We start from the raw sequence: 13138 nt of genomic DNA, 5'->3' as shown, positions 1-13138 counted from the left end.
AAAAAGGGATGACAGGGCTTGCAGTAACTATAAGGTACATATGACGAGAGAGTGTTTTGGTCGTCCCTTTTCAACCTGAAGCAACCTTCTGCAAGCCCCGGATAGCAACCATGGCACCCCAAGCACCCGGATCGGGGGGCAATTCCTGGCCGTCACTCGAACCAGCTCCTACATAAGTTGCTCTTCCCAATCGAGGCCTCATCTTCTTTGTGGCTTCAGCCCCGTCGACAGCTGCCTGAACGCCGTCGTTGAATCCAGACTTGCCCATCGCGTCGGCAAAGGGAATCAGGGTGTCCATGACGGTACGGTCACCAATCTTGGCGGGAGTATATCTCCGCAGACTGCCGAGTGCAGTAGCCAGAGCCTTTGCCCAAAGAGCCACAGGGCCTTCCGTGGCGGCGATGCCGATGTTATTTTCAACAGCGGACCGTAGCGACACAAAGAATATACCCAGGATTCCCCCCAACGTGCCGCCCATCTTTCCCTCGACAATGTCCTCCAGCTCTACCAAGACCTTGACGACCGAGCCGGACTTTGCTAAGCCGCCGTCCAGTGCCGCCATCAAGCTGGTGGCTCCAGTCTTGAGAGTCTCACCACAATCCCCATCTCCCATTACCGTGTCCCACTTGGTCAGGTCGGGTTCGGCCTCTACGAGCTGTGTGCACGCATTTCGTAGCATATCTTCGAGAACGGTCGGATCGAGCTTCAAGTCGCGGCTTTCGTCTACGGCCTTGGGAGCTTCCTTGGGAGCATGGACGAGCTGCGCCCTGCGGCTGCGTCGCTTCACCTGGGAGCCTGCCATGGACTCCCAGTGCGTGTTGGTTCTGGCGTCAAAAAACCCCTTGATGTCCTCAACCGAGTATCTGCAGTTCTTTGACGCAGCCGTGGCATTAATGACAGAGACGGAAAAGGCAGGGGCATTGAGAGATGTTTCGAGAAAGCCGGCGCAAATGCGAACCGGCTCCATGTTCCAGTCGCGCTGCAACTGCTCCAGCAGCTCGTCCACCAGAGCCCCCATTTCGAGATGCGACATGCCCCCAAAGTTGCTAACGAGAAGCATGACTTCATCACCGGGGGAAAACTTGACGTAGCCACGCTCGGGGTCGCTCTCATCAAGACACCGCGTCAAGACTTGCCTGACCAGCTCCGACGGCGACGGGGCCGGGGAAAGCTTCTTATACCCGGGCTCGTTATGGGGACCAGTTCCGATTTCGACTTCATCGTCATTAAGCATGCCGTGCTCAGTTCGACCGGGGACATGGCAATGATCTAGAGTTGCCGCAATCGACACAATCTGCTGCGAAAAGGCGACGCCGAGGTCGTAGACATCGTCGAGCGACCCCCCGGCTCCAGCAGCACCGCCCATGACCTTGAGCACACCAATTTGGCCGGCTAGGCCTCTGCGGCCAACCATGCTTCCCTTCCTTCCGACGGATACATCGTCGCCGCAAATAATCATGCGGCAGTTGTGTCCACCGGCATTGGCCTTCTCATTGGCGAGGCCAAAATGCAGACAATCGCCCGTGTAATTGGTGATGACGAGAATGGTGCCCTTGTCACTTGGCACAGCTTCCACGCCAGCTAGAATCTGCTTCGTGCTAGGACTGGCAAAGATGTCTCCCTGAACGGAAGCTGTGAGCATGTTGGTGCCAACATAGCCGGTCCATGCTGGCTCATGCCCCGAGCCACCACCGCTGATGATGCTGACTTTGGACTTGTCGTATGAAGAATCATACACGACTCTGTTGGTTTCGTCCAGACTCAGGCTCGGATTGTATGCAATCATTCCCTTCAGTGCCTTGTTGACGAGGCCCTCGGGCGAGTTGAAGAGGTGTCGTTTGGACATGGTGGTAGCTTCGGTATGCAATTGACTACCAAATGCAAAGAGATTGACCGTTCCGGACAAGGAACATTGGGCAGAATCAAGCTGATAAAAAGACCACGGAGCTCTTCCGCATTTCGGAGCTTGTTTGAATCAGGATAATGCGAATTCCCTGTCCCTGGTGGCGTTTGCTAGAACGGGCTTGATACCGTTCCATCGCACCGCCGTGTGTGGTCGATTACTATCACCGACTAGTCCTGCCTTCGTACACGGCTCCCGCAAACAATATCCATAGTTTGCTATGTCTCTACACGCCCCCGCATATTCTACCCCTCAATCATGTTCTCATGACGTTCAAACTTCTCGGAGTTCGCGTCTCGTCTCAGGGACTAATAGCGTCGGATTTCCTATTTTGGAAACCCGCCATTGTCACCCCACGGCTTGGACGCGACAGTCCACCACCAAACCCAGCTGTCCAGACCGTTTCAGGGCGTCTTATTCAGTAGAAGCTAAGATTGAATCGGCGCAGCCAGGGTCCATTGACGTTACGGTGATACATGGGGAATCGAAGACATGCTGGCGAAGCCGGAGCGTGGCGGGGCGTGGTGGCGATTGGAGGGGAATTCTCATCAAGACGGATTTGTTTCCTCCTTTCCTGTCGAGTTCTTCGATAATTGCTACTCCTTGGAACGAAATAATTTGACTGGTAGTCTTTCGATTCTCCTGCGTGTCGTTCCATTTTGTTTCATTTCTTCACCCAATCGGCAGAAAGCTCAAAACTACAATGTCACCAACATGGAGGATCGTTATGGGCTGTGATGTAAGTGGACGATAGTCGCGGCAAAAGCACAGCACCACCAAAATGAAGACGCAAGCTGACAAAGAGGGCCACAGGAAGCTGGAGTTTCCTACAAGGACGCCATTAAGCGCGATTTCGAATCCGACAGCCGCGTCACAGAGGTCATCGATGTCGGCTCCAAAGAGTCCAGCGACAAGACGGCCTATCCTCTACGAGCAGCGGCTGCCGCACGAATTGTTGCCGAGGGCAAGGCCGACCGCGCGCTACTCATCTGTGGAACCGGATTGGGAGTCGCCATTGCTGCCAACAAGGTCAAGGGAATCCGAGCAGTTACCGCCCACGACAGTTTCAGCGTTGAGCGAAGCGTGCTGAGCAACAATGCCCAGGTTCTCTGTATGGGCGAGCGTGTGGTCGGACTTGAACTAGCCCGAAGGCTGGCCAAGGAGTGGCTCGCGTATGAATTCGACACAACGAGCGCAAGCGCCAAGAAGGTTGACGAGATTACCAGCTTGGAGGCTTGAAAGAACGGCTAACGTCGAATGACGCATTCGGGGTTTGGGGTTGGGGCGGCAGTGGTTGTGTAGATAGATTCGAAGAATCTTGGCGTAGACAGATTTATTACCATGATTAATTAATTGCCCGCGCGTGATTGTTAGTTGGCTGTCTCGCACAACACAACATGCGGCGTGTTTTTTTCACTCTTTAAATTGTCGCAATGAAATCCTCAAACAGCAACAAGCAATTGTGACCACATTCAGGATGAATGATCAAGCTGGCTCGCGGCTCCGGTTGCGGTTTTCCCAAAAAGGAAAGGAAGCTCTCATGGAAACTTCCCGGCGCCGGAGGATCCGTCCGTCCCTCGGTCGGCCCGCACAAACGCACGAACCCAATTCCGGGGTTGCTAGTCCCATGAACGGCAAACTTTCATCCTAATACCAATTGATCTTTACCAGTATTGCGGACTTCTCCCGAGGCAGCCTCAATCCTCGCCGTCGTCTTCCTCTAAGCTCAACCTGCATCAGTCGAATTACCAGGCATCTGGCTTCTCGTGCGCAATGGCAACGTCGCCGCCTCCTCGCCGACTCGTCGGCCTGTCTGCAAAAATGTATTTTTCGCTCTCGCGGAACCGCGAAGTCACGAAAGGATTTCTGGACTGCCTCTCTAGAACCTCTTTGGAATCGCTGTCCAATGTCGACATCTTCATCATCCCGGACTTTGTGTCCCTCACCGAAACTATTGGTCAACTCAAGTCTTCCCCTGTTCCCATATGGCCCGGGGCCCAAGACTGCCATTGGGAGGACAGCGGCGCATTCACGGGCGAAGTGAGTCCCGCGGTCCTCAGCGAGGCCGGAGTCAAGATTGTGGAAGTTGGGCATGCGGAACGGAGACGGCTTTTCGGTGAAAATGACGCAACAGTGGCCAAGAAAGCCGCCGCAGTGAGCAGAAACGGAATGATCCCCTTGGTGTGTATTGGAGAGCAAACGAAGGGGGATATTGGCGTTGCTGTTGATGAGTGCAGAACTCAGGTCGAGGCTGTTCTCGCTACTGTACCGTCCGCAGCAGAGGTGGCTCTGGCGTATGAGCCCGTTTGGGCGATTGGTGCCAGTCAGCCTGCTGCCGAGGACCATGTGCTCAAAGTAGTCCAAGGCATTAGACGGCTCGACTGCGTAAAGTCAAGGCAGGGAACTATCAGAGTCGTTTACGGCGGGAGTGCAGGACCGGGTCTGTATGAGCGGTTGAAGTCGGGTCTTGATGGATTGTTCTTGGGCCGATTTGGTCATGACCCGGAGCGGTTTGTCAAGACCATCCTAGAAGTTGCCCAGGCATGAGCCCGGAACTGTCGTCATATTTGGTTCGCCGCATTGCCATCGTTTGATATATAATAAGTCGGTCTGTTGCGTGTTACATACCACCACCTCCCTACGATGACGGCCTCCCGCTCTGGACGGCGCCACTTGTCATGTAGCTCCTTTCCTGCTCTCAGTTTGATGACAATCCAATTCCGTAGGGCTCGAGTCTTGACGACTATCGCAGCATCTCGATTCGCCCCCACCTAACTTCCAGATCCACAGCTTCAACAGCCTTCACACCATCCAAGTCGCAATGATTCGCTCTAGCTATCAGGGCCCCTCCCAAGCTCCATAGCCACCAGCTCAGGAACAACCAGTGTCTATCGAGCTCCCAACAAGAGCCGGTAAAATTGCTATGCGTCAAATTCATGTGTCGACAGTACGGCAAGTACCGGGAAAAGGCGGGCAGCCCCGCTCCGAATGGAGCTGGACACCGGCTCGTGGCCAACGGCATTGGTGATGATGACTGCTGTGGTTGTAGTACTAGTACATAGCTCTGTGTGTGTAGAGATGAGCAACTTTTGTTGTACCCCGCTGTGAGATGGAATGCGTATAAAATCCCTCACCCGACCCCTCCTTCTGGCGTCGACGTTTCTGAATCTTTTTTCCTACATTTTCGTGTCGGCCCCAAGTCAAATCGATAGCCAAAGCTTTTGTGCCCCATCACTATACATCAAACTTGTCTGTTGAGAAATGCCTCCTTGAGCAAATAGGTACAGAGAACTGCTTCTAACACGCACAGGTCCAGACTTGAATCTCAACCGGTACACCGCACCTCGTGATTTGGCAGCGATCATGGCTTCCTTGCGTTGTAGTATATCCAACTATGATCATCTCTCTTCAGGTAATGTCTGTTTGCATGAGCCGGTGCCTTCTCCTCTGTCTTGCGCCTTGCGATTATGTGCAAAATCTTTTTTGCTCTTTCTCACAATGGGGTCGAAGCAGGGGAGGGTGGCTGAGATTATACGGCCCTGAACTTGATCTGGATCATACCAGCGAAAGGATCATGCTCCCCCCCCATTTATAAGCCGTCCCTCACAGCCCTAACTTGTGTAGATCCATAATGTCTCCCCCGGCTGCCGTCTCTCCCACTCAGAAGGTCGCTGAGCTCGTGACTCCGACCTCTAGCTCTAAGCTCGCCGTCAAAGCTGGTTCCAACAACGCCCAGACAATTGAAGAAATGATGGGCCAGTGGGACAACTTCAAGTTTGCTCCCATTCGTGAGAGTCAGGTCTCTCGTGCCATGACCCGCCGTTACTTCAAGGACCTCGACACCTATGCCGAATCTGACATTGTCATTATTGGTGCTGGATCCTGCGGTCTCAGCGCTGCCTATGTCCTCGGCAAGCAGCGCCCCGACCTGAAGATTTGCATCATCGAGGCCTCCGTCTCTCCTGGTGGTGGTGCCTGGCTGGGCGGACAGCTCTTCTCCGCCATGGTTATGAGGAAGCCGGCTGATGCTTTCCTCCGCGAGATTGGCGTCCCTTATGAAGATGAGGGCAACTACGTGGTTGTTAAGCACGCCGCCCTGTTCACCTCCACCATCATGTCCAAGGTCTTGTCTCTGCCCAACATCAAGATGTTCAACGCCACCTGCGTTGAGGATCTTATCACTCGTCCCTCGGAAGAGGGCGTCAGAATCGCCGGTGTCGTTACCAACTGGACCTTGGTTTCCATGCACCATGACGACCAGTCCTGCATGGACCCCAACACCATCAACGCCCCTCTCATCATCTCCACCACCGGCCACGACGGTCCCATGGGTGCCTTCTGTGTCAAGCGTCTTGTTAGCATGCAGCGTATCGAGAAGCTCGGTGGCATGCGGGGTCTTGATATGAACTCCGCCGAAGATGCCATCGTCAAGAACACCCGTGAAATCGTCCCTGGTCTCATTGTTGGTGGCATGGAGCTTTCCGAAGTCGATGGTGCCAACCGCATGGGTATGCTAATCCTGACTCGTGATGCATACTACTGTTTAATCCTGAAAGCTAACCTTGGCCCATAGGCCCAACATTCGGTGCCATGGCTCTCAGTGGTCTCAAGGCCGCCGAGGAGGCACTCAAGGTCTTCGACCTTCGTGCCAAGCAGAATGCCATCTAAACGTTAAGCAATCGGCGAGAGCAAATGTATACGATGTAGTCGATCTTTTGGAACTATTTTTGCAGCTGAAATATTTGCCATTCGTTTCAAAATATTGTTTTGATTAATAGTCGGCACCCAGATATGAATACTATTGCCTCCTGTTAAATTGCCGTTCGCGTGCTTGTAGAGGGAGGGTTGGAGCTGATGACAATCTTGTTTCCCACTGACTCGTAGTCTGCTCTGCCATCTGTTGGCCCCGATCCCGGCACATGTTTCACGTATTAACGATACCCTTTCATTGGGCATAGATTGTTTGTGGGTGGAGTGAATAGATGTCTTTGGTATCTGACCATGACCTACATTCACCCTGCAAGCAACACGTGAAATTATCCAGTAACGATGCGCATTCCAATATCTTCAGTAAGTCCATACTTCAAAAGGCAGCCAAAACAGTCCCTCGACAAGGAGCTCAGCACAAGAGGGGAAACGTGTGGAGCAAGGGCTCCCGCTCGGCAGAACTGATGCCGACGATTCCGCGAAGAGATGGGGTTTCCTTAGAACTCTTTTGATGATGGTACAATCCTTTAATGCTTCGTCGCACTTTCGTGGAAGATGTCTCCATGCATGTACATGCCATACTGTTGCAATATTACTTACTGGTTCTTGTCGGGCAACCTCGTATTGTGGCGATGCTGCAGGCCCGTGCTTGCATCATGTATGAAATGCATGAAGAACCACTTCGGTGCCAATTGTACAAGACATGGGGCAAATGCAATGGTCGGTCTGTCCTACATACAGTGCATCGAGCGTTTTCGACAGTTGATGCTTGCTGTGCTTGACTTGCCTGGACATTCTATGAGCACCAAAGCCAAATAAATTGTTTGGCTACCCCCAGCGTTGCATGAACCATGGATTTCCGTGTGGACATTTCGGCCAAGCCTCAAGTGAAAAACTTGACTAGTAAGGTGGTTGCGGGCTACCGCTTTGGTTCGGTGACAACTATTATCGTTCAGCATGATGGGCAAGTGTAGACAATCGTGTCAAGACTTGGAACACTGATATAGTAGGTCATCCCATTGGACGGAACAAAACTAGTTGCTGTCCTAATCAAATTGGACGTTATGCGTTTAGGCTTACTAGTAGCTTTCTTTGCCTTGGATAGGGTGATGGTGACCTATAAGTTGGCCGGCGGTTGTAAATTAATGTCTTATCGTCTGTGTACTCAGTGCTTGAAATGACTGTTAGTAGTATCCCTGGGAATATTCAATTTGTACATATGTGGATGAAGTTTGCGGTAGCATTGAAAGTTGGCCGATGTCTGGAACTTGCCTGTGTTTTTGTTCCAACCACATACTTGACAGCAGCGACGCCCGCCAAGATCTGCCCGTCTTTGCCCAGGATGCCCTTGCACCTAGTTCCATGGCTGGCCGGGAAGCTCAGAGCTCAATGTAGAGCTGAAAGCACAGGGTTTGTAGAGTAGATCGTCGTATTTATGGAGTGCCGAAGCTGTTGCCATGCATGAATCAATGCAGGCTGCGCCAATTGGGGAGATCATTTCACCGACGGACAGCTCTCGTTTTCCATTGGAGATATCTACTTCCCAGTGAAGCATCGTTCAGGATCCGACTCTAAGTATGTATAATATCATTCCATTGCACCCGACCCCACTTGTCAAGCTTTCGTCGGTGCGATCCAGATTAATGCCAAGCAAGGATCACAGTATCATGCTGTCGATGGTCTCGGTCCCGACCCAGGAGCCTGGAACACATTTCGGGGTAAAGTTGGCCGGGGGAGTGATCGGGCTTCTTGTTGCTCCAACGAAGCGTATATTGCTGTTTGAGTTTATCCGGAAATAAACTCTCGGGCGAAGAAACCGAAACGTGGTGGCACTTGTGGTGGCCGGGACTAGCTTCGGCCAACTTTTTGCTTTTCACCTCTCGCAGGGCTGACCAGTCATGTCCGCGCGTCGCCCTTGCTGGTGCAGACTTGAGGCTTTGATGGGCCATGGGGGTTCAAACTGATGGTCAATGGCGATATGATGTGCAATGTAGTATTCTGTACAAAGTACAGACGTACCTGCTCCGTAGGTGAATCCCAAAGCAAGTGGTTAGACCAATTGGGCATGTTGTACGGAGCTATCGACCAATCCTAACGGTGGTTTTTCCGGCTCCGTACAGAGTACATCCATCTGGCACTGACAACAGGTTTCTGGTGCTGCTCTTTCCACCCGCAGATCAACCGTGGGATGTGAGCCAATCAAGATTCGGCATTGCCTGCATTTGACAGCTCTGTCATCTCCATCATCTGGCAGTAACAGACCAGACTCCACCATGGCCGCGAATCATGATTTGGTCCCATCGGTCAACCCGTGACCCTCCCATTGTCCTTTTTTTGCCGAGAATGTTGGCCGAAACATTTCCCACGGATCCAATCGATAGGCCGACGTGACGCCTTTGACGCCAAAAGCTTTGAACCGCACGCGCCGGACGACTCGGTCACGGCCATGGACGGTGACAGCTCTGGCTCCAATATCCCGGGACATGTGCCCGGCCCTGCTGTGAACCCTCAAGCTCATGCTCAAGCCCAGGCTCAAGCTCAGACCCAGATCCATGCTAATGCCCGTGGTTCGGGTGAACGGTCCGAGGGCGTCTCTGACCTAGGAAGTCAAGGCCGCCCCCGCAAATTTGTGATACAAAGCACCTTTGGTGTACCCAGAGAGAGGAGGAGTCGAAAGAGTCGGCCGTGCGATGCATGTCGCCGCCGGAAGACTGCTTGCATTATCACTACGGAGCCTCCATGTAAGTCTGATAACCGTTGCATCTTGGCTGGCTTTCGGCTCAACCTTGGCCCTGACTTTACGAGATTTGCGCATGAACCCGCCAACCATGTGTCCAATATTCTAATTTTATATCAAGGTGCCTTCTGTAAGAGTAGGGGGATAGTATGCCAGTCCACGTCGACTACAGATGGGCCACTACTACGACAGCAATCGGGCTCCGAGGGTGGCTCTACGAACTCTTCCAAGCCTGCAGGTGCAGATCATTCTTTCCCCGACTCTGGCCCTGGTGATTCTGGAGGGCGGGATGCAACAGACATTTTGGCCAGCCCGAATACCATCAAGTCTAGTCCTCGACCTATCACCTCACCCTCCAATGTCTCCGTTTCTGCAGCCAGTGACTGCTCTCCCCGCACAGGCTATGAAGCAAGTTCTGGTAGCTACTTGTCATATGCCAGCCCCCGGGGTCGGCTAAGACTGGACGCAGACGCCAGCGCTGCAAGCATGGATATTGTACAACCTACATTGAACTCTCCGGAATCGTCATGTATCAGCGGCGCAGGCTCAGTTCATACACTGGAAGATAATCCCGGCAGAGCGACCTACTTTCTCGGTCGTACTGCTGAGCAAGACCCTTTTGTTCTAGATGCCTTTAGTTATGGCATCTTAAGTGAGACGGCAACCGTTGACGCCAATGTAGTCCAGCTGCACCGTGGCGGCTCGGATGTCGACGACCTCCCGCTCCATTTCCTCTTCCTGTCCATGGGTCACCCCAAGCACACCAATGAAACGAGGGAACAGGCTTCCGATGCCATCGAGACAAAAGTCTGGCCGCACGCTGACGTGCTCGTCGCGCTGTATTTCAAGCATGTGCACCCGGTTTTGCCAATAGTATCCAAGGTTCGCTTCCTTCGCCGCTATGCAGGCAACAGCAAGTCGATACCAGGATGTCTACGTGGCGCGGTGTACGCTCTCGCATCTGTTTTCTGGGCAGAGGACCCCAGCACTCGCCGTGGGGACCGATTTCCCTTGGAGCAACACGAGATTGTCGATCAGGCTCATAGAGCCCTTCGCAGAGAAATAGAAAACCCCAACTTCTTTGTTTTGCAGGCTTGTTTGCTCTTGATACACGTCCAACCGCCTTCCATCGATGCCATGGAAGCGCCGTCAACTTTCACGTTGAGTGCGCAAGCTACCGCATGTGCGCAACTGATTGGACTTCACCAAGATCCTGGCGATTGGAATTTGGAGATTGTTGAAAAGAAGTTGAGGAAGAAGCTCTGGTGGGCGGCCTTTGTAACAGATTGCTGGGCTGCGGTTTCACACGGCAACCCTCCTCATATCGGCGAAACCTCGTACAACACTACTATGCTCGATATAGATGATCTTCGCTGCGATGAAGATGTACCTGAGGAATTGCAGCATCTTGTTGACCGTTCGAGTTGGTCCTTTGATGTCGCATCAGGTGCTCGATTTTTGGAAACGATAAAAATCACCCGATTACTGCGAGGCGTCATTGATAGCAATTTGTAAGCCAGCTTCCCTTTCTTTAAGGGTTGCATTTGTACTGACAGAACTTTAGTCAAGTCGACACGAGAACGACAGACTTGCATCAACGAATAGCGTCCCGTAACCAACTCGCTGACATACACGACAAATTGAAGGATTGGCCCAGCCTGATACCCTCTTGTTTGGTTGTTTCTCGAAATAGAGAACCTGCCACTTCCTGCTATAACTGTGAGATTGAAAAAAAAAATGAACAGTTAACTATCTACCTGGGCTAACATTGGGACAATTAGGCCCCCTTCATCTGACTTTTTACGCAACAAAGGTCCTCCTTTATCGAGCCTTGATGCATCCTGCTACTAAAGCTGCGAAGACGGACCCTAACTCTAATCTGAGACAGTGGTTTCCATTTGCGATTGCGGATTTTGGGTGGTTCACGGAGTTTTTCATCAGTATCAACCCCGGTGACCTAAGAGGTTTCTGGGGTCGTCGTAAGTCACACTTTGTCATACGGAAAATTAGCGCGGCGGCTTCTTGCTTCCCAATCAGTATTCTAATCAACTTGTTTGTTTGGTATGATAGATGCTCGATCTCAGCTAATTCTCTGTGGAAACTTCTTGGTTTATCTATTTCTTATGGCAGCTGAAAGAGAGCACATTGAAGCTGCACATAGAATGCTGGAAACCTTCCGAGTAAAGGTCAATAATATAGCCGACACAGATCATGTTCCGACACGAGCCCTGATTCGAGCTACGACGATTCGCACAAACTCGTTCTTTTCACAGGCCGCAGCCGTAATGCGCCACGGCCCGGAAGCGTCCATCACAGAACCTATAACGATATGTGGAGTTGACGGGCCAATCAAGGGCCAACAGGGCACAGGACAATTCCCCTAGACGCCGACTCTTTATGCTGCCCAGCTTTAGCAAACCCGGACTTCCACCCAAACAACCTTCCCTCCAGTACTTATGACTTGATGACTAGCGACTATTATTTATTCTTGTTGGGCTAGAGGACTGTTTCTTGACCACGGGTGGACATATTTTTTTGGTATGAATGTACTTTTGGGTAGGCACTGAATGCAGTGGTTAACGGGTCATTGTAGAGTCCAGCTGGTTCGTTGTAAATTCGAGATTTTGAGTCACATGGTATATATTGCAGTATCAAGCACCTTTGCTTTTGGCTCACCCTCAAACGTGCTTGTAATTTGGTGATTGACGCCAACGAACGACCTGCGGACATTGATTTACACCCACGATTGCCATTGTTCTTGTATACATACAGGCCAAGCCAAGTTTGTGTTTGATTGTAGATAGCTGTGGGAGATGTGTGGAAGCAGGGACTCACGATTAGTTGTGTTGGGTCTTGATAGTACAAGAATGACTTGAATGGAGAGGAATAGGGTTGACTTGGAATGCGGACGAGGGCAGACCTCGCAGATATACTACGTGTGTGGCATTTTAGGTCTTTGACGTGACTCGGCGTGAGTCACGGGCATAAAGTCACTATAATATATAAGATTTACTTCCATGATACTGGTAGCTGAGGCTATCGCGAGATGGCCTTGGCCAACGGGCCGTGGCGCGGCATTAATTTCTAATTTTTTGGTCTTATGCTATCCTTGGCCTGGTACAGCTTAATATTGTATTATTAGATTTTACGCTTATATGATGCTCGTATCATGCTTGTAATTTCACCTGACTAATGAGCGAAACAATTCACCCCTTAATATAGGCCAAACTCCAGGCCAGGCCATGCGTGGCAGGCACCCTTGCTCGCATGAAAGGGTTCAATGTTGCCAGATGCTGTAGACGTTTTGGTTCCCCGCGTTTCGGCACTCAATGGCCCTGGCGGGAATCTACAGAATCTACTCAAGTAGGCTAAACTGTGTTGATTGAACTGCAGATTTATAACTATCTTGGCATGCTCTCGATTCGCTGCCACGGAGTCGAGGTACGACAGAAGTACCCGACTGGCTCGTTGGTGGTTGTGGCATGAATGATGCGGCTGGCCCAGGTCAATGCGGAAAATGCCAAGTACATGCATGTACGTACAACGGAGCAGAAGACGTATTGTCCCGACTCCCGATTGAGACGGCTCAGCTGGCAAATCGTCCGTGCTCAAAAGTCACAACAAAAGGAAGGAGCCAGACGGAGGACCAGGGGGCCAAAGGGTCGCGAATTTCCAGATGTCATGACCATGGAGGGTCCGGACGCCAACTGTTGCCCTCAGGAGATTAGCCGATTTCCTTGGACGAGTGAAACGCGGGTTCCCAACCAGGCGCCTCTTTGAACCAAGTTTGT

General features: G+C 51.8%; 5 protein-coding genes across 5 annotated transcripts; 4 read left to right on the top strand and 1 right to left on the bottom strand.

Annotated features, from left to right (window-relative positions):
• Window positions 1-70: 70 nt before the first annotated feature.
• On the bottom strand, window positions 71-1846 carry DAK (Dihydroxyacetone kinase; the record flags this gene model as incomplete). Its single annotated transcript, XM_014693960.1, has 1 exon — window positions 71-1846. The coding sequence occupies one exon, from the start codon at window positions 1844-1846 to the stop codon at window positions 71-73; it is 1776 nt and encodes a 591-aa protein (XP_014549446.1).
• A 760-nt stretch (window positions 1847-2606) lies between these two features.
• derI1 (D-erythrulose-4-phosphate isomerase 1) lies at window positions 2607-3142 on the top strand (the record flags this gene model as incomplete). Its single annotated transcript, XM_014693961.1, has 2 exons — window positions 2607-2642; window positions 2717-3142. 2 exons carry the CDS (start codon window positions 2607-2609, stop codon window positions 3140-3142), a joined length of 462 nt encoding a protein of 153 aa, XP_014549447.1.
• Window positions 3143-3676: 534 nt separating this feature from the next.
• On the top strand, window positions 3677-4450 carry G6M90_00g010710 (uncharacterized protein; the record flags this gene model as incomplete). The annotated part of the gene is made up of 1 exon (XM_014693962.1): window positions 3677-4450. The coding sequence occupies one exon, from the start codon at window positions 3677-3679 to the stop codon at window positions 4448-4450; it is 774 nt and encodes a 257-aa protein (XP_014549448.1).
• Window positions 4451-5534: 1084 nt separating this feature from the next.
• Window positions 5535-6571, top strand: sti35 (Thiamine thiazole synthase; the record flags this gene model as incomplete). Its single annotated transcript, XM_014693963.1, has 2 exons — window positions 5535-6411; window positions 6477-6571. 2 exons carry the CDS (start codon window positions 5535-5537, stop codon window positions 6569-6571), a joined length of 972 nt encoding a protein of 323 aa, XP_014549449.1.
• Window positions 6572-9056: 2485 nt separating this feature from the next.
• On the top strand, window positions 9057-11731 carry G6M90_00g010690 (uncharacterized protein; the record flags this gene model as incomplete). Its single annotated transcript, XM_066129694.1, has 5 exons — window positions 9057-9351; window positions 9469-10858; window positions 10912-11066; window positions 11129-11326; window positions 11418-11731. The coding sequence occupies 5 exons, from the start codon at window positions 9057-9059 to the stop codon at window positions 11729-11731; spliced, it is 2352 nt and encodes a 783-aa protein (XP_065985609.1).
• Between the last annotated feature and the right edge of the window lie 1407 nt (window positions 11732-13138).

Source organism: Metarhizium brunneum, chromosome 1, assembly GCF_013426205.1.
Source record: "Metarhizium brunneum chromosome 1, complete sequence".
NCBI classification, from domain to species: Eukaryota; Fungi; Ascomycota; class Sordariomycetes; order Hypocreales; family Clavicipitaceae; genus Metarhizium; species Metarhizium brunneum.
The sequence above is the reverse complement of the archived record's forward strand: the minus strand, read 5'-3'. Positions and strand labels throughout refer to the sequence as shown.